The 20911-nt window shown below is 35.8% G+C and overlaps 1 protein-coding gene across 7 annotated transcripts in view; it reads right to left on the minus strand.

Annotated features, from left to right (window-relative positions):
• The window catches only part of Spock3 (SPARC (osteonectin), cwcv and kazal like domains proteoglycan 3), a 354663-nt gene that overhangs the window by 15618 nt on the left and 318134 nt on the right, over positions 1-20911 (minus strand). For 6 of the 7 annotated variants that reach the window (XM_028757760.1, XM_028757754.1, XM_028757756.1 and 3 more), the window contains one exon: positions 6116-6235. The exons of the other annotated variant lie outside the window; for it this stretch is intronic. In XM_028757760.1, the coding sequence (XP_028613593.1) occupies positions 6116-6235 (120 nt within the window). The remainder of the gene's footprint in view (positions 1-6115; positions 6236-20911) is intronic. 7 annotated transcript variants of the gene reach the window in all.

Genomic DNA, 20911 nt, shown 5'->3' on the forward strand with positions numbered 1-20911 from the left:
TCTCTTAAAACTTTATTAATTTGCTCCATTTCTTTAAAAAGTTATTACTGATATTTTGTTGATTTAAATATATACTGTGAAATATTTGTAATAGTCTAGGTTCAAATTGTTTTTTTTCTACATTGGCTTATAATCACTTATATAAAGGCTTTGATAATATTTGGTCAACTAAACATCAGACTAGTGTTGTCTTAATGGAAAAATCTACTACTACTACCTATCTCAAAGATATGTTATAAAAAATAAGATTTGTAACACATGTAAAACTTTGAAGAATGTTGACTGATAGTGAGTGAATCCTGCAGTCAAACAACTTCTCTGTTCTCCATGCAACCACATTTCATACTCACATCCATGGGTCTCATAATATTTAAAAGGAATCAAATCTCTTCACATATAAGGCTTGGGACATAGTTTTAATTCAGTTCTATTCTGTTAGAGTCATGTCCTCTTGTTACTGGATACCATACAATGAATGAGTTAGTTATTTTTCTCATTGCTGTGTCAAAGCATATGCCAAAAGCAATGTGATGGGGAAAGGGGTGCATTTTAATTGTAGATTGATGGCATAGTCCATCAAAGCCAGGGATGCAAGCCAAGAAGCGCTTCTAACTTTGGCAGCAGTGTCACTAACTTTTATTCTCCTGTTGAAATTGTCTCTGAGGCTTAGTATTTCAGTCTGCTAACTTAGGACTAGTCCTGGAAGCCTCTATCTTCTGCCCTGTCTTATCTATGCCTAGAATGTTTTCAGCCTCTGAGATCTGCTACTGCACATTATAGATCACCTATTTTACATAGTTCTGAACTCTGGCTTGCTGATTTAACCTAGCTGTTCTGTATCAAACTCCTCTCTTAGCTGGTGATTCAATCTCTCTTTTCTCACACTCTCCTGAAATGCTCGGCTTGGCCTCATACTATCCTGGTAATATGCTCTCACCTCTCATTCTCTGGCTCTTTTTTCTTTATCTGTATCTAGCTTGTTCTCTCTCTGCAAGCTGTCTCTCTTTAATTATCCCTATAAAAAAATCTCTCTCTCTCTCTCTCTCTCTCTCTCTCTCTCTCTCTCTCTCTCTCTCTCTCTCTCTCTCTTGTAGCCTGTCTTTACTCTCTATTCTCATGAGAGTTGGGCATATGCTACTCTGTCAAATCTCTGTCTCACTCCTCATTCATCATGTTGCTGCCACTCAATTAGATATTGCTTTCAAATGTGAGCAATTTCTTCTACAAACTAATTTTACCTTCATTGTTTGGTATTAAAGGTATGTACCTAGGACATGTCTATATTCCAGCAAGAGAAATTAAAGTTATGTGCTAAAATAAGCTCCCTTATCTTTCCTTTTAAATTCTGTTCAGAGTTTTAGTCAATGGGATATCCACATCCAGGATAGAACATTTTTTCCTTAGTTAAGTATCTCTGGAAAAGCCTCCACAGAAGTGTATCTCACAGGTAGTTTTAAATGCAGCCTAATTTATAATAAAGATTAACTACAAGTTCAACCCTGGTTACCTTCACAGCCAAACAGATCACCTTTGAATGTTACAATTTCTCCCTTTTTAACCAAAATGTCCCTAATGTAAAAATGTGTTGGGTCTATTCAAACATCTATTACAACTTTCAAGACTGTTTAAAAGTTCATAGTCAGAATTTAATCCCTTGACTCAAAGCCAACTCTTAACTATGACTTAACATATGGTTACATGCATCTACATCTAACATACAACATCATTATCATTCAAAAATGAATATCAAAAAGATAGCAAAAAAAAGTATGAAAGCAAGACTAAAATCCAGTAGGAAAAATTCTAAAGCCTACACCCTCACACCTGCATCTGAGAATTGTGATGGCTTCTCATTGGGCTTGCCTGATCTCTCTTAATAGTCTCTCTCTTCCATAGTCTCTCTCTGGTCTTGATCCTTCACCAATCCAACTATTTTCCTGAACCCTGGGAATTTCAACATCTTGTTGTCATCAACTAAGCATAGTTATTACCTCCATAGAATGGTCACTCTTGGACCTTGTAACTCAACTTCTGGCTTCAGTTCTCTGGAACATCAGTACAGGGCTACAGCACCACATAAATCTGTATATATATATCCAACAATCAGCATCACATAGATAATGTATCCAAGTTCTGCTAACAGTTCAATGTGTAGTCTGATTCCATAGTCATTGCAACTTGGAAACTGGTCCTCTAAAATTATTTCCCTGTATCGGTCACTTTCAAGAAGAAAAGTTGTTGAGCAACATTCTCAACTCTGGCTCTGGTCTTTAAAATGAGTCTGCATTTTCACCAGTTGGAGCCCTTGATGGTTTTTTTCCCCTAGGATATATTTTTCAGGGAACCAGAGAGAAACAACAGGTCTAGTTTCAGTGATACTGATCTTATCAGCAGGTACAACTGATTTCTATGCACTCATCTTCTTTCAACTTTAAACTTGCTCATGCTCTTTTCCAAATCAGATGGTACATTTTCAATGTGTTGGTTCTCTTTCTTCATGGATGTAAGAGCTCTGGTCATAATCATGCTATACCCTGCTTGTTCTTCAGCTTGACACTGCCCCCATTGAAAAGCATAGTACATCATTTTAAAATTCTAACCATTTAAAATTTCATTACATGGGCAGTATGTACCATATGCTTTGACAGAATGTAACTTGAACAGTGTCTAGCTGAGACAAAGACAAGTCTGAAAGGAAAATCATAAATAATACAAAAAATACCATCTTTATTTATTCTTCTTTGTCTTTGTTTAGTCAGTAAACCATACACTTCAGCTTTTTCTTTCATAGTTGCACCACAATTTATGTTAAGATACTTAATATTAACAAGAAAATCTATATATTGAAAGTTTCACCTAAGAGAAATGAATAGAAACTTCTTTTGGAAAGAACAGGATGAATTTAAGCAATTTGTTATTTTATTTCCTTTATAATAATATCTACTTCACCAAACTGCAATACCAAAAGAAATTTCATGAGAATCAATATAAGCCAACAGTGTTAACACAACCTAAGGGTAAACATTATCTTCCTTTTCTACATCTTGCTTTATGTTATACTTCTATATTAGGCATAAAGCTGGCTTGATACAGAAAGTGTCCTGTTTCTAACAAACACAGCCAGGTTCTCTTAGAGAAATATTTATTGCAAATAATTACAAATATAAATTATATCCTGTGAAGTACATATTATATAAATTACATCTTTCAATTTAAAAAGATCAAAATAAAAATTTGCTTTGAAGTTTTCATATGAATCATAACTCAAAAGGTTTTGAAATTCAGTTTCTATAATTTAAATCAGAGTTTGCAGTAGAGACTAGTTTAATATTAGTTAATTAAAATGTTATAGGTCTAGAATGATCAGCTTATATTGCTAAGTATATGTTGTAACTAATTTGAGATTTTTTAAAAAAAGAATATTTAAAAATACTGATCAAGTAAATAAAAACTAAATTTACTAGATGTTTACAATATTATAATTGTTATCAAAATAAGTGACAAAATTTATTCCAACGCTAGCTAGACTTATTAAGCTAACATCAAATAATTCCTAAGATGCTTATTAAGTTTAAATCATATTCTTATAATAGCTAGCCAACTATCAGCTATTTCTTAAATGACAAAATACAAAAGCATGTATTTGAATGTACGTATCTTACCTCTTTTTATGGCCTAGAGAAATGTGCATACTTGGCTCTGTGAATAAATATGTTTATTTTTTCACATTAAAGAGACTATATACTACAATGAAGCATATGGCTATAAAAAGTATAAAATGTATATTCATAAAAATCTACTAAAGTTGCTGATGCCTAATACTTTATAATCATCCACCTCATATGTTTGTATATAAAATAAAAATATACTGAAATTAAACTTTATTTAAGTATGACTCTTCTAGAAAATTAATTGTATATGAGTTAAATAGACATTATTTTTCTAAAGAAATAATTTTTCTTGAAATAAAATCCTATATTACTCAAAAATATACTATGAAAAATTAAAATATAGAAAGTGTTAGAAAAGATTGATAAAAACGTCTTGTTTGTCAATGATGCTTAATCTTTAAGAATTCATATACAATGTATTTTTAAAAACAGAATAAAATGTTATCTTGCTAGAACACTTAAATTAAAATTTTTTCTCTGTTAAAATAACAAAGTATCCTTGAGATTTTTTTCTCCTGATCAAAAAGATATTGTAAGTTAAGATTTTTTTGTTTTCTGCATAAAATACCTAAAAGCCATAGAATGTTGCAGAATATTTTTCCAGATTTTGTTAATGTCATCATTAATTATTAAAAGGGCTACAATACCTGAATGCTGCTTACTGTCATATTAAATATATAAATCAAACCAAACTCTTTGTGTTTTAAATTTCCTATAGTGTAACTTTTTGAAAAATATCAATATGCAATGGTGTGGAAGGAATATCCATAAATCAAGCATTGTATTCAGGATAGGGAATAGATGTACTTAGTTGTTATTACTACAAAATAAATTTACATTGAAAGATAGAAAACCACATAAACTGACCCAAATTGTAATCTACACTCAAGGACACATACCAGAAACTCTCTGATTGTGTTGGTAAATACTGTAATTTTTTTTCTGAAATTCACAAGAAGAAATATATACATGTTTGCACAGTGAAAAACCTATCTCTATGGGAGACTTTAAAGTTTCATGTGTAGTAAATCATCTTAGAAAGTAAGATTCATAAATACAAAAGTCTGAGACTATGAGAGAAAAGATTTAAAGGAAAGTAAGAAAGATACTTCAAAAAATATGAGTATTGCAGGCAACTGTGTGATGTTGCTGTCATCTTGACAGAAACTGCATATTGACGGTGCTAAGTGGAACAGATACTCATCATCATTAGGATAAACAATGAGACTCGCATGCCTTCCAGGATAATCAATGACGCTCGCATGCCTCCTGTGCCACCTGAGCTACAGAACTCACATGGTTAGCTCTTCCATTTGTTCCCTTCCTCTTAGAAAAAAATAAGTTTTCAGATCTCTGAAATATTCAGCCATACCTCAAAATCATTTTTAAATTCACTAGATAAAAATAAGGGGGACAGGACATCCTTTTGGAGACAGTGTTGGGGGAAGAATGGGACGAGGAACTGTGGGAGGGCAGACCAGGAGTGGAACAATGACTGGACTATAAAAAAATAAAAATGAAAAGAAATACTATATAAACGGAAAAAATTAATTTCATATAAATGAAACATAAAATTGTTCATAGTACTCCTCTTTTCTACTGGCAATTTTAATATCTTTTTGTTTGGTTGGTTTTATTGTTTTCCTAGGTGCGAGCCAAAGTTATGTTTTAAGCTTTAATTAATGTATCTTAAGAGATCCATAAGATAAAAAATGGCTCAAAGCTCAAAGCCCTTTGCTCATGGACAGATATCTCCTGAAATGCTGGAGGCATGTTTTCACTTCCCTAAACAAGTTTGTTTGGCTCATCTGAACTGGCTGTGCTTTATCACATGTATTGGAGGGTACATAAGCTAGAAATATGTCAAGACATATGCTTATCCTTGACAGGTGTACCTTTATAAGCCTCTATAAAATGTGATTCATTTGACTCATCACCATTTTCTAGAAACCACAGAATGGGCCAGGCCAGAGGTCATCATCCTGGTAGATATTAATTATAGCTTACTGTAATTTGACTCAAAAATTGGGATATTAGTCTTCCATTCAATGGGTGGGATTAACAACTGATGCAGATGCTAAACCCTATGCTAGTCAAACACTATGTGAAACTGACTTTGAAGGAAGTTACGTATCCACTTCACACAGGATCAAATTAAACTTGTCATTAACATCCAGGTGAGTCTCCTTAAGATCTCTATGTAGTATGTAATACAAAACCCTTATGTATTAATTACAGCCTCCTATATAGATTGCATGCTAATTCCTTTCTTTTATTCCTTCTTCCTTTCTTCAATTTAAAACAGCTTCCTGCTAATTAGCCCATGGAGACTTAAACTCACAAGGTAAAAGATAAATGTTGACAAGTGTGTTTACACTGAGAGGTTCACTGGATCTAGGTCACCATCTTCCAGACAATAGCTTTATTCAATTTTAAAATCTTACTGCTTCTCTCGGGCCTCAGAAGTGCTTTTGTCTTCTTGTTCTGGGTCCCACTCTCATGCAGGGCCTTGAACCAGTCTCGCAGTCTGTTTGCTACTTCTCTGAATTCCAGGTCACTGCAGGCTAAAGACAGAGAAACAACATTGGTGTTTAATCACATTAAGATTGAGCAGGATACCTGATGGTTTCCTCTGGAAAGACTACACTTCCCAGTTTGCCTTGTAGACTAGAAGAGTTGTTTCTGCTTTCATAAGGGATTGTATTTCACCTTTCTCTGTAGGCATTCACGTACTTGGGTGGAAAAAAATGCTTCCTCACTGTGAAGAAACATGGTTTCTCCAAAAGTTTTACTGAATTTCCCTTTCTTTCCACCTTCCATCTCTCTACAGCTACCTTTTAATTCATCTATCCTATGGTGCTGAAACTCAGAAAGCATCAAGCTAGCCTAGCAGATAGGAACAGTGGCCTTGCAGGGCCACCAATATCTCTCAGAAAACCTTTCATTTGTACATTCTGTCTCTGACCTTTTCTGTCAGCTTACTCTCTTGGCCTGACAGTCTGATCTAGGTTGGAAGCCAGGCTGCATTCATAGTTATGCAACAGTTAAATGCTGAGCTACCTTAATCTGGGCCTCATAGGGGCACTCTAGTTAGATCTGGGAGCTCACTGGAGCTTTATTCTGCAAAGTCTGCTCAGTTGAAATCATTGGAGACTTTCACTGGATAAGATACCACTCATTTACCTGAAATCTCTGAGAACCTTCCATGAGCCCTGCAGTTCTTTAGCCCTAGAATTGTCCCACAAAGTTGTAGATTCCCTTTATTAACTGATTTGTTTGGTCATTTAAAGGCTTAGATGATGCCCTAAACAACTGGTCAAACATTCCAAAAGCTTTAGCCAAAAACTATGAGAATCTTTTACTGGCCTGGCAGTCTTCGGTCTGAAATTCACTGCAACTCCATGATTCAAATGGGCATGGCTGGCCCAAATTTGTCCCTTTCAATTTTTAAAAATCTCACCAGGTTCATATAACTCCATAAGATGGACTAGCACTATCCTCTGAGGCTTTCTCCCCAGTAAATCTCATAGTTCACTTTAATCTTAATCGAGGCTTTGACTTAGAACCATTCCCAGAGCCAGACTGTCTCTTGATTCTGCTGGGCCTCCAAACTTGTATCTTTACAATTATTCCTGACTAAAGTAGCATAGAATTATTTTTTATTGGATATTTTTTAGTTTACATTTCAAATGTTATCTTCTTTCCTGGTCCTCCCCACCCCATAACCCCCTATACTACCCCTCCCCCCTGCTTCTATGAGGGTGTTCCCCACCTACACCTGCCTCCCTGCCCTGGCATCCCCCTACATTAAGGTATCGAGCTTTCACAGTACCAAGGGCCTCTCCTCCCATTGATGCCCAACAAGGCCATCCTCTGCTACATATGCGGCTGGAGCCATGAGTCCCAGGGATCCAATGTAGTCTTTTGGTGTGTCTGAAAACAGCTACAGTGAACATCATATGCATAGAATTATTGTAACATAATATTTTATTGATTATTTGGAAATTTCACATAATGCATCCTGATCACACTTACTTCCCAGTCCTCCGAGATCTGCTCTCCTCAGCCTTGTGTCTTACCTCACCTTCCCACCAAAAATATTAAAAAAACAAACAACCAACAAACAAAATCAAGCCAAATTTATGCTGTCTGTACAGTCAATGGAGCATGGTAAAACTCCAGGTAGGCAACCTGTTAAAGAAAGTTGATTCCTTCCACACTGCTACTCCTGTCAGGAGCCATCTATTGGGGAGAGCTATACTTCAATATCCTTATCACAATTTTTAAGAGTTCTCTTTAACGGCTCCCTATTTAGCTTGTTCCTTTTTCAGGGGTAGGGGAACGGATGTAGGGGTTGTCACAGCTTTTTATGTTTCTCTCAGTGTCGGTCTGCTGTCATTGATACCACTAAAGAAGATGCTTCCTTCTACAATCTCCATTGTCTTCTACATGTTATCTGGTAACAGCATGGGCCACGTACATCCACTTGGTTTACAGTATTCACATGTGCTGTAGACCTCAGCATAATCTCTCATAGCAGTATAGGCCAGGAACAGCAACACAGTCCCTAGAGGCATCCTCTTAGATGCTCAGAGGGCATCATTATGAATTCTGTGGATAGCATAGACCATCCTTATAGCTTTCTGTTGTAACATGGACCATGGACATCAACTTGGTTCCCAACTGCAAAAGGACCATGGACCCCGACATAGAGTCTTCAAAGGCAACACGTATCAGGAATATCCATATGGTCTCCAGGGAACAGCATGGCCCACACACATCAATAATATTGGAGGTAGCAGTAAAGACCCTATTTGGTCTTCAACAATAGCAGAAACATGAATTCTAACATGGCCTCTCCAGCAGCATGAAACAGAGAGATTTATATTCAGTGGTACCTTCACAGTAGTGACATGGGCCATGAATACTACAGCAGAACAAGACATGGCCCTCTAAGCCATCACCAGCCACAGACATTAACATGGCCTCAGGAGTCAGTACAGGCCATGCAAATCAACATAGGCTCCAGCAGTAGCTCAGACCATGGGCATGGTTCGGCTTTTCTTCAGAATGTGTGCTCCACTCTGTTCCTCTATTCTTCTGACCCCTCAATTACAAATTCATTCAATGTCTTGGAGTTAGAAACTGCAGTATATCACGAAGTATGGGATTTTTTGTTGCCCACGCAGTTCTACATGAAGATACTCATTCCTACAAGCCACTGGTCCAGCTCATCTCTGAAGCACCATAAAGGACCATCACTAAGACTACTTCAATTACATCCATGCTTCAGGTTTTCTTCTTTGATGGCAATGACATGCTCCTGGATACCCATAACTGACGCTTTTTAGATGGAGTTGTTGAAACCAACTGACTCAAAGATCTGGATATGGGCCCAAATTGCATTTGTGACAGGCTTGTCCAGGTGGCCACACAGTGAACATAGAACTCAGTTGTGTCAGGCTCATCTAGGTGGCCACACAGTGAACATAGAACTCAGTTGTGTTAGGCTCATCTAGGTGGCCACACAATGAACATAGAACTCAGTTGTGTCTGGCTCATCTAGGTGGCCACACAGTGAACATAGAACTCAGTTGTGTCTGGCTCATCTAGATGGCCACACAGTGAACATAGAACTCAGTTGTGTCAGGCTCATCTAGGTGGCCACACAGTGAGCATAGACCTCTTTAGACCTATGGCTCCTTTGCCTTATGCCTCTTATGCCTAATTTTGTTTCTGCCTCTCCAAACTCGGAAAATCCTCATTACATCTTTAACAGCTAAGACGTAAATACATTACAGATTGTCTGGTCCCATCTGTAGACACACGCAACTGATTATCGATATATACATTACTGGGTTCAATGTCACAGACAATGTCATTTGTATATGTATAATATTGAAATATTGTTTAATGATATTCTACTGAAGTTGTAATTTGACAAGAGTACTCAAACAAGAATGTTTGTTTAAAAATTTCCTCCAATGTCTCTGTCCTGGGTCAGGATGGCTACCTGACTCTGTGACTGGGAAGAACAAACCATTAAGCAGCCTAGGAAAAAACACTACATGCTTAAAAACAGCTAAAATGTAAGCTATGCCCCAAAATGGTATTACTGTTGTGTATTTCATCATGTTCTTTTCTTAAGTTTGTTAAATTCTTTAATTACCACACAACTTTTGTTTTGTTTTGTTTTGTTTACTATCTTTAAAAATGACTAAGTGTCATCACATAGGTTCAATTCTCTGAATACTCTCCACTCTACTTTGCCTAATAATTATTTTAATCTCAAATCTTTAAGTAATATTTTAAAAAGCTGTAAAATTCCAAGAAGAAAACATCAGCTTAAAATCTGTAACAATAAAGGGTTAATAGCTTAAAAGCTCTGTGTAGATAAACTTACTTTGCTACTGAATGATGTGTTTGATAACTTGTATTCAACGCTTGTTTATGAAAAGGGATTGTGCCTAATGGGCTCACCTCGAAGGATCACATGACTTGTTGCACTCTTTGTTGATGACACACCAGCTATAGGGCTTGCTGTCTTCTTGGATAGAAGTATACTATGTGACTTTAGTGCCACTTTGGTCAAGGTGATCATGTAGTATCCCTCTAGTGATGATTGTATTGGTTATTTTAGAGTACGGAAGAAACACCAGGCTTTTAACAATTGGATCATACAAAAAATCTGTTATGTTTTTGCTAACTTTAATAAAGTTTAGCCATTTGGTAAAACTGTGTTTTAAGAATTATGATACTTTTTCTCTCTTTGTTAAGATCTAGCTATTTGGTGACATGTAATCATATAAAAACTGTAATAATTTTACTATCTTGGTTAAGCTTTAGCTATTTAGAGAAACTCAGTCATATAAAAACCTGGAAATTTGTAAAAGAACACTAAAAAGGCCATTCTGTCTAAACTATATTTACAGTTTTAAATATTATTTTGATACTAAAGACCTTTAACTCAAGAATTATATTTTTAAAGCTCAAACATAAAAGTAATAAAACTTTAAAACTACAATTTTATAAAGTAATTATTACTAATTGTAGATAATTAAGATATACAAGTTAGTGGTCAGTTATGCTAAGTAAAACTAAAGTTTACACAAAAAACACCTTTGAAGGATAGACCAAATTTTATCTCATATATAGCTGTCTGTTATCTCCCATCATACAGTATTCTGCATTTGTTTTCAAAATTAAGCTTAATGCAAATAAAGCAAAACAAGTTTAATGTAAAATTAAGTATGATTAAGACAAACAAAAAAATTCGGGCATATTTTTAAATTGATTATAAGAGATTGAATACTTTAGTACAATGGGTTAAATTATAATACTTTTGCATGTTAGTAACCTATCAATAGTTCCTTGGATGGAGCATCATCCTATCAATGTAAGTTTTATTTTAGCCTTGTTGCAGGACAAGGAAATAAGACCTATCAGAAGCTTGCTGCTTCTGGTACAAATCTAAACCCTTAACTATAAAAATCCTGGAGATTCTAAGAACACAAGGTACATACATCAAATTAATAGGTGATGATCTATAACCTACATACATCAAATTAATAGGTGATGATCTATAACCAATATCCAACATCAACTTAAATGGAAAGAACCTCAAATAATTTCACTAAAATCAGGAACAAGACAAGGTTGTCCTTCCTTTCCATACCTACTCAATATAATCTTAGGTAGATCAATAGGACAACTGAAGGAGATAAAAGTAATACAAATAAGAAGAAACGAAGTCAAAGTGTCTTTCTTTGCAGATGGTATGATTGTATATATAGGGTAGCCTAACAATTCAACCAGGAAACTCTTACAGCTGATAAACTCCCAGAAAAGAATTCAGGTACAAAGTTGATATACATAAATCAGTAGCCTTCCTACATCCAAGTGACAGATGCCAGAAGGAATCAACACCTTTCACAACAGCAACAAAAAACATTAAAAATCTTGTGGTGACTCTAACAAAGTAAGTGAAAGATACATATAGTAAAACTTTAAAGACAAGAAAACCTGAAGAAAGAAATTGAAAAAGATGTTAGAAGATGAAAATATTTTCCATATTCATGGGTCTGTAGGATTAAAATAGTAAAAATGGCCAAAAGCAATGACTAAAAGCAACCTACAGATTCAATGCAATCCTTAACGAAATTACATCAGAATTCTTCACATATCTTCAAAGACCATATTCAGAATACACACACACACACACACACACACACACACACACACACACAAAACCTTAAGATAGCTAAATCAATTCTAACTAATAAAAGTACTACTGGAAGTATTTCTTTCTTGACCTCAAATTGTACTACAAAGAAATAGTAGTAAAATCAGCATGGTATTGACATAAAAACAGACACATTGATTAATTGAATCAAATTGATAACCTAGACATAAATTCATATACCTATGGAAATAAGAGTTTATACAAATAAGTCAGAAATACACATTGTAAAAAAGACTGTATTTTCCACAAATGGTGCTGGTCAATTGGATCACTGTGTGTATAAGAATCGAAATAGATACAATTCTATCACCATGCACAAAAATCAACTTCTAATTGATCAAGGACATGAATCTGAGGACAAATACATTAAATATTATAGAAGAGAAAGTCAAGAATACCCTTAAACTTATTAGCACATAAAAGAACTTTATGAACAGAACGCTGTTAGCACAGGTAATAAGAAAAATAATTATCAAATGGGACCCTATGAAAATGAATATTTTTTATGAAAATGATACCATTAGACAAAGCAGCAGTCTACAGAATGGAACAATATTTTCTGCCAACTAGATATCCAATAGACAGCTAATATCGAAATATAAAAAGTTTAAAAAAAAACAATTAAAAATGGGGAACAAATCTAAACAAAAAATTCTCAAAAGATGAAACTCAAATACCCAAGGAGCACATACTAAAATGTTAAATGTGTTTAGCAAACAGGAAAATGAAAATCAAAGCCACTTTGATATTTTATCTTATATCTGTCAGAATGCTATATGTTTTGTGGTTCAATGGCTAATATAACTAATGATGATGAAGATGTATAATAAGAACACTTGTTGGGAGTACAAAGTTGTACAGCCACATTGTAAATCATTGTGACTGTTTCTCAGGAGAATGGGAATACATCAACCTCCAGACGGAGCTATACTATGCTTGGGATATACCCAAAGGAGTGTTTCATGATACTATAGGGACTTGCTCAACCATATTTACTGCTGATCTATCTATAATAGCTACAAATTAGTAACAGTCTAGATGTCAGTCAATAGACAGATGGACAAAGAACATGTATTTACAAATTGAAACTCACTGTTAAATTGAAGTAGCTAGGAGAAAGTCATACTGAATATTTTAAACCAGAAAAGACCACAAAGGACAAATAAGGTTTGTATTCACTTAAATGTGGATGTTAGTTTTAAAGTCTTCCATAAAGAACCTAGAATCAATATAACTATAGAGGGCTAATTATATAGCAAGGAATTAGAGGAAGGGATGAATTTCTCTGGGAAAATAAAATAAAATAGAGTTATGGATTGATGGGTGTATGGACTAGAACAGAAGCATCAAACTAGGAGGGGAACAAAAAGTAGTTAAATATCAGGAGTAACAACTCAAACCAGGCGTCTGGCTCCCGCTCTCACAGCCATTGCAGTACATTGAGCTCCATAGAGACAGCGCCGGGGCAAGCGAGAGCCGGACGGGCACTGGGCGACTCTGTGCCTCGCGGAGGAAAATCAACTAAACATGGGCAAAGGAGATCCTAAGAAGCCGAGAGGCAAAATGTCCTCATATGCATTCTTTGTGCAAACCTGCCGGGAGGAGCACAAGAAGAAGCACCCAGATGCTTCTGTCAACTTCTCAGAGTTCTCCAAGAAGTGCTCAGAGAGGTGGAAGACTATGTCTGCTAAAGAAAAGGGGAAATTTGAAGATATGGCAAAGGCTGACAAGGCTCGTTATGAAAGAGAAATGAAAACCTACATCCCTCCCAAAGGGGAGACCAAAAAGAAGTTCAAGGACCCCAATGCACCCAAGAGGCCTCCTTCGGCCTTCTTCTTGTTTTGTTCTGAGTACCGCCCAAAAATCAAAGGCGAACATCCTGGCTTATCCATTGGTGATGTTGCAAAGAAGCTAGGAGAGATGTGGAACAACACTGCAGCGGATGACAAGCAGCCCTACGAGAAGAAGGCTGCCAAGCTGAAGGAGAAGTATGAGAAGGATATTGCTGCCTACAGAGCTAAAGGAAAACCTGATGCAGCAAAAAAGGGGGTAGTCAAGGCTGAAAAGAGCAAGAAAAAGAAGGAAGAGGAAGATGATGAGGAAGATGAAGAAGATGAGGAAGAGGAGGAAGAAGAGGAAGACGAAGATGAAGAAGAAGATGATGATGATGAATAAGTTGGTTCTAGCGCAGTTTTTTTCTTGTCTATAAAGCATTTAACCCCCCTGTACACAACTCACTCCTTTTAAAGAAAAAAATTGAAATGTAAGGCTGTGTAAGATTTGTTTTTAAACTGTACAGTGTCTTTTTTTGTATAGTTAACACACTACCGAATGTGTCTTTAGATAGCCCTGTCCTGGTGGTATTTTCAATAGCCACTAACCTTGCCTGGTACAGTCTGGGGGTTGTAAATTGGCATGGAAATTTAAAGCAGGTTCTTGTTGGTGCACAGCACAAATTAGTTATATATGGGGACAGTAGTTTGGTTTTTGTTTTTCTTTTCTTTTGGTTTTATTTTTGGGTTTTTTTTTCCATCTTCAGTTGTCTCTGATGCAGCTTATACGAAGATAATTGATGTTCTGTTAACTGAATACCACTCTGTAATTGCAAAAAAAAAAAATTGCGGCTGTTTTGTTGACATTCTGAATGCTTCTAAGTAAATACAATTTTTTTATTAAAAAAAAAAAAACAACTCAAACCAATGTCCATTTGAGAATGTACTTGGAAACAGAATATAATATAACAGAATCTGATATATATATGAACTTATGTGCATATATATATATATATATATATGTATATATATTTACAGATTCACAAAACTGGCAACATGTACAGGGTCTACATGGTTCGGGTCCTACACTGATGGTCTTCTGTACTGAAAGTGGAAGTGGACACAAGCCAACATCCCCAATTAAGAAGCTGTCTATAATTAATAACCACTAGCAAATTAGCAAATGAAGAATTATGGTTCTTTCCCACAGAGTCTAATTGGGTGTCCAAACCACACTTAAAGCCAGGCCTCATACCCAGCAGTAGATAGCCTACCCAAACTGAACTCAATGGAATCTATGGAAGGTATTTTGTTTGTTGGTTTTTGTCTTATACTTCTGTTTAAAATGTTTTTCTTTTTGCCTATAGAGCTTTTCTTATACATTATGATTTCTGATTTTATGGTTTTATAGGATTTCTGTGTTTGTGAGTGTGTGTGTGTGTGTGTGTGTTGTTCATGTATGTGTACTTCTTGTGCTTTTTTGGGGCTTCTTCATTTCCCATTCCTTTGTTTGTTTTGTCCTACTCAGGTTAATTTGTTTTTATTTTATTATTATTTGTTTTCTAGGTTATTGTAGATCACTGTATGCTTTCTAATTAGACAGAGAGATAGCAAAAAAGAATGTAATTTGCATTGGTGTGAAGATAGAAAGATTCTACGAGGAGTTGGGCAATAGAGGTCATAATAAAAAATTATATATTTTTTTTAAAAACTACTTTCAATAACACACTAATGATAAATCAAATATTAAATACCTTTTAATGATTAATACAGGAATAAATTACAGAACAAATAGAGCTATATTATCTGACAGGTAGAAGGACTGTGAGGTGTCTTTAAAATGTTACATTTGCCTTATAAAAAGGTAAACATTAAGGAGTCTTGGTTATACTTCAGCAGTAGAATACTTGCTGAAGGACTTTTAAAAAGTGAAATATTATCAAACTTTACCATTTTGAATGCACATTTAATTCACCTTTACTTTTCATATTACCTAGCAACAATGATTGTATAAAATTAATCAACACACTAAGCAGAAACACAATAAAGTCCATGACTAATGTTAAAACATGTTATTCAGTTCAGGAATTATTTTGCCATATTTTGAAAATACAAGGACCTTATTAAGTTTTTAGAGGCTGTTACTATAAATATTGTTTTTTCCTGCTGCAAAAGGCACAATTTTCATTCCCAAGGAAGACCTCAACCTGCTACTGCTCTTCTTTTAAGATTAAAAAAGAGATGTTTTCCTACAATATATTATAACCATGGTTTTAATACCATTTTCTCCTCCCACATCCTTCTCATCTCCTTCTCTATAAACGTATCTTCTTTCTCGTTATAAGCCAAACAAGCAATTATTTTTTTTAAAAAAGAAACAAATAAACCAGAATAGAACAAAACAATGATAGAACAGAGGAAAAGAAAACAAATAAGATGCAGAAACAATGTATACACAGAGACAAATATCCACAATGAAAACCCATAAATACACAAAATTGGAAAACAAAGGACCAATAAGAGAAATGCAAAATAATAGGCTCAGCCAAACCTTCCTAAAACTGTCAGGAGCCAGGATAGGTCAAGCTAATAACCAGAAGGTAATCTTCCTGAGATGGTCTGGTTTGGATTAATCCACAACAGATTTTTCTTATAGACATGGCCTACAATAATTCATTTTAGGAAAGATTCTTGCTATTAATATGCTTTCCCTGTTATTATTAAACATATTTAAACATATCTAGGTATTAGCCGATCCCTTTGGAGCAGGTTTCTGCAAAAATATACTGTCTTGTAGTGAGACAAATAGATGACTTCCTAAGTCTTAATGAAAAAATTCATAAAATTGTATCAGTGATTATTAAGCTGTTTTATGGTGGGGCTGCAATCAGGTCCTTTCTGATAGTTAAAACTGCAATGAGAACTATGTCAGTCTCCCATGTGTCACTAGTTAATTGCTCTTAGGTAGTAACCAGACTTTCTCCTACTCAGAGCACATTCCAAGAAGTTGTAAAACAATTAACCAATGGCCATAAAAAGGGAAGTAACGATTTATTATAGGTGCTAGGACAGAAGATAAAATATTGATTGGGTTATCTATACAAAACTTTACTACTAACATCGTTATGGTGTTCAACCTTCTATGAACCTGTGGAACTATGACAGCTGATGGATTGTAGGGCGCAGTTTGAATCAACATTCCAAAATGGTGCCTGGGGCTAACACCTGACTTCCTCATACGCCCCTGAAGAAGCCACGCCCACAGGCAATATTGCACAGGCTCACTGCTATGCATAATCAGGCCATCTGCTACGCAGGGCAACGTCGGTCCGGTCTTGCGATACCAGCTATCCTATCACATGCACCGACATGGCAGGCTCTGATTGGAGAAGGCAGAGTGATTTAAGGGCGGTGGAGGAGAGGGTCGAAGGCTTTTTGCTGAATGTAAAGGTTCCTGAATAAACTGCATTGAGAAGAAGAACTCTGTGTTTGTCGTCTTCTGTCTGCCTGTCAGATCGGGGAGTGACAATGGATGCTTAGCCAGATATTTACTCCTGAAGGATATGAATGTAAACATTCTTTGTTGTAAACTTCTGTTTCAATTTATGATTTAATTTTTTGTGTGAACTTGTGATGAACTTTTTAATATGTGATCATGTATTCAGAAAAATGTATAAGTACTGAGGGCAAAGAGATGAGAAAGGTTAGAAAAATTTCCCCCTTGCTCTTCTTAGGATATTTCTGCTTTTCTACTTTTTCTTAGATAGCTTTAATAAGAAGCTTTTTTACAACTTAGTTATAAACGCGATAGTCACTTTTCAGAGTGTCTAGTTTTCTTCCTGCAACTTCTAGCAGGCTGAAAGTTAGATCTGCACAGTTTCTGCTGAGATGGAACAAAGGGCACTTTTAGGATACAGATGTTAATCACCTATGCCAGCAGCTTTTTACCCTCAGAAAAAGCAAGAAACTTTTTTTTCTTTATTTTTCTTTTTTTATTGGATATTTTATTTACTTACATCTCAAATGTTATCCCCTTTCCTGGTTTTCCCTCTGCAAGCTCCCTAACCTATCTCCCCTCCGCTGCTTCTATGAGGGTGCTCCCCCACCCATCTACCCACTCCTGCATCACCATCCTAGCATTCTCCTACACTGGGGCATCGTGCCTTCACAGGACCAAGGACCTCCCCTTCCATTGATGCCAGATAAGGCCATCTTCTGCTACATATATAGCTGGAGCCATGGGTTCCTCTATGTGTAGTCTTTGGTTGGTGGTTTAGTCCCTGGGAGCTTTGGAGGTGGGGTCTGTTTGGTTGATATTGTTCTTCTTCCTATGGGGTTCTAAAACCCTTTAGCTCTTTCAGTCCTTCCCCTAACTCCTCCATTGGGGTCCCTGTGCTCAATTCAATGGTTGACTGCAAGCATCCTCATCTGTATTGGTCATGCTCTGGAGACATGACATGGAGAGCCTCTCAGGAGATAGCTATAACAGGCTCCTGTCAGCAAGCCCTTTTGGGCATCAGCAATAGTGACTGGGTGTGGTGTCTGCATATGGGATGGGTCCCCAGGTGGCACAGTCTCTGTATGGCCTCTCCTTCAGTCTCTGTTCCTTTATTTCTTTAGACAGTAGCAATTCTGTGTTAAAATTTTGGAGATGGGTAGGTGGTCCCATTCCTCAATTGAGGTGCTGTGCCTAACCTCTGGATATGGTTTCTACAGGTTCTCCTTCCACTTTGTTGGGTATTTCATCTAATGTCATCCTTGTTGGATCCTGGGAACTTCTTTCTTTCCTGGCATCTGGGACTTTCTGGTGGCTACCCCAAGTTTGCCATCCCCCTTTGCTACACACCTCTGTTCAATTTCCTAACCCTCTGTACATCTCCCAGTCTTTTCCTACACCTGATCCTGCCCCCTTCTCCCCCTCCTCTCCTCCTCCTAGATCCCTCCCACTCTCTACCTCCTGGGATTATTTAGTCTCCCCTTCTAAGTGGGCTGATGACACTTTAGTCTTCCTTTTTCTTGAGCTTCATATGGTCTGTGAGTTGTATAGTGGATATTCTGAGCTTTTGGGCTAGTATCCACTTATCAGTGAGTGCGTACCATGTGTGTTCTTTTGTGTTTGGATTACTTTACTCAAGATGATATTTTCTAGATGTATCCATTTGCCTGAAAATTTCATGAAGTCAGTTTTTAGGACTTTTTTAGAAATTATCATCAGCATTTCAGTACAGTTAGAGAGCTAGAATGTCCAGAGAGCCTCAGACTTTAAAGCCACACAAGAGACCTAGTCTAAGCCTCAACCACTGTCACTACCCTCTCCAGCCTGGGAAGCTTCCACCACTAAAACAAACCAAAACAAAACAGAACCTCTGTCAACACCACTAAATTTATATTGATTTGGCTGTATTTTCTAAAACTTACAATGATAATGTATTATGTTGTAATGTATTTAAGAAAAAGCACATAGTCCCCGACACTACATATTTTAAGCACTGTTGTGTCTAATTTATAGTAATAGAATGCACACATCTCTCTAGGACTTAAGGGAATGTCCTAGACATAACACCTCTCCCATTTCCCCGTATAGAGGTTTTCACAATTATTAAATTATGGTGATTTTTCAGAACAGCTATTCCTGATAAAGATCCTACACCCTTCTAAGAAAAATGCAAACCAAAATATCCAGCCACTAAGGATAAGGAAGCAAATATGTTCAAAATTGTTTTTCCCTAATACTTGTTTGAGCATGTGGAAAATCGCTTCATCTTTCTGAGAATCATTTAACCAGAAAACTCAATGGGGGGAATAATATAAAGTTTTTACATATTTAACAACAACAAATACAACTCCCTTTATAATCTTTTATGGGGAAATTTATGGAAAACATGATAAACCAGATAAAATCTTAGAATGAGAAACAATAAGAGACATGAGACAAATGTGTAAGGGCATTAAGGGAGTGCTGAAAAGGGCAATTCTCATGGCTATGCTACCTGTCAGTTGCTGAGAAAGAACCTAGTAAGACCCAAGCATCGAACAAAAGTTATAGCCATCTCTTCATTCAGGAAAGAGAATTTAAATTCCTTTTTCATTTATGAATATCAGCTGTTGGATCTCAGTGATGATACAGTATACCACTTATTTTTATATTAATGTCTGCACAGTGCCCTGGTATGTCTCTGTTGCATCATGCCCTGGTCTTCTGCTTTCTGAAGAAGAGAGTTTAAAAGTACAGAGTAGAGAAAATCATCTCTATGATTTCCTCTATGCCTGTTATGCATGCCTGTTATGATTTCCTCTATGTCTCGTATGCATGCCTGTTATACTTTTTGAACTGATTTATATGAAGCTCATAGTTCTGCTTTCATTTAGAATCAGAAACAACAGGCATGACAGAAACCTATTTTATAATGCAGCTTTTATTTACTGTGACTATATTATATACTTGTGTTAACATTAGAAAATAATGCATACTTTTAAATAACTTTTAAAATCATTACAAAGAATCTATGTAACTCTCAATTGAACACTCCTTTAAAATGCATTCCATCACTCTGTGCACACATAATACTGTCCATTCAACTTTACAATAGTATTCACCGAGCAGTTTTCAATAGCACTTCTGATTTTAAATAATATTGCATCAAACATTAGACTGATGCTATTTACCACATAAAGTAACACAACTCAACCCATCACTTATTGTAGAAAGAAGTTCATTATCAACAAGATTATAGTTTAATTAAATTAAAAAGCTGCTGAAGAACCGGAGTCCATTTAATGCAGTCCATATGTATAAGACGATGAGGTCATGTAACTTTCATATTTGTGAATAATATCTAGGAAACTCACACATTGTCATCTCTGTCATGAAATACATAGCTGCATGAAAAGATACAGAACAGTTGCTCACATTTTTAGAAGTCAAGCATGTTAATGGATTGCTTATCATAGCTTTAAAATATAACAATATACAGGATTTTCTTTTATAATATGATTTGTAAATAGCAGCAAGTATAAGAGAACATTTTACCAAATAAACTGCCTGTAGAGGGTGGACAGTATGTTGAATATATTGACATACAGTATTTTATTATGTTAGCAAATCTTAATTAGCTGGTGGAGTGCTTACAATGTACCCCTAATGGAATAATTTTTAAAGTGCATTTGTCTTTAAATTAAACAGCACATTTAAGAAAAGAAATATGCTAGAAATTTTCCCAATTCTG

This window comes from Grammomys surdaster, unplaced genomic scaffold (assembly GCF_004785775.1).
Source record: "Grammomys surdaster isolate TR1022 unplaced genomic scaffold, NIH_TR_1.0 126182, whole genome shotgun sequence".
Lineage (NCBI taxonomy): Eukaryota > Metazoa > Chordata > Mammalia > Rodentia > Muridae > Grammomys > Grammomys surdaster.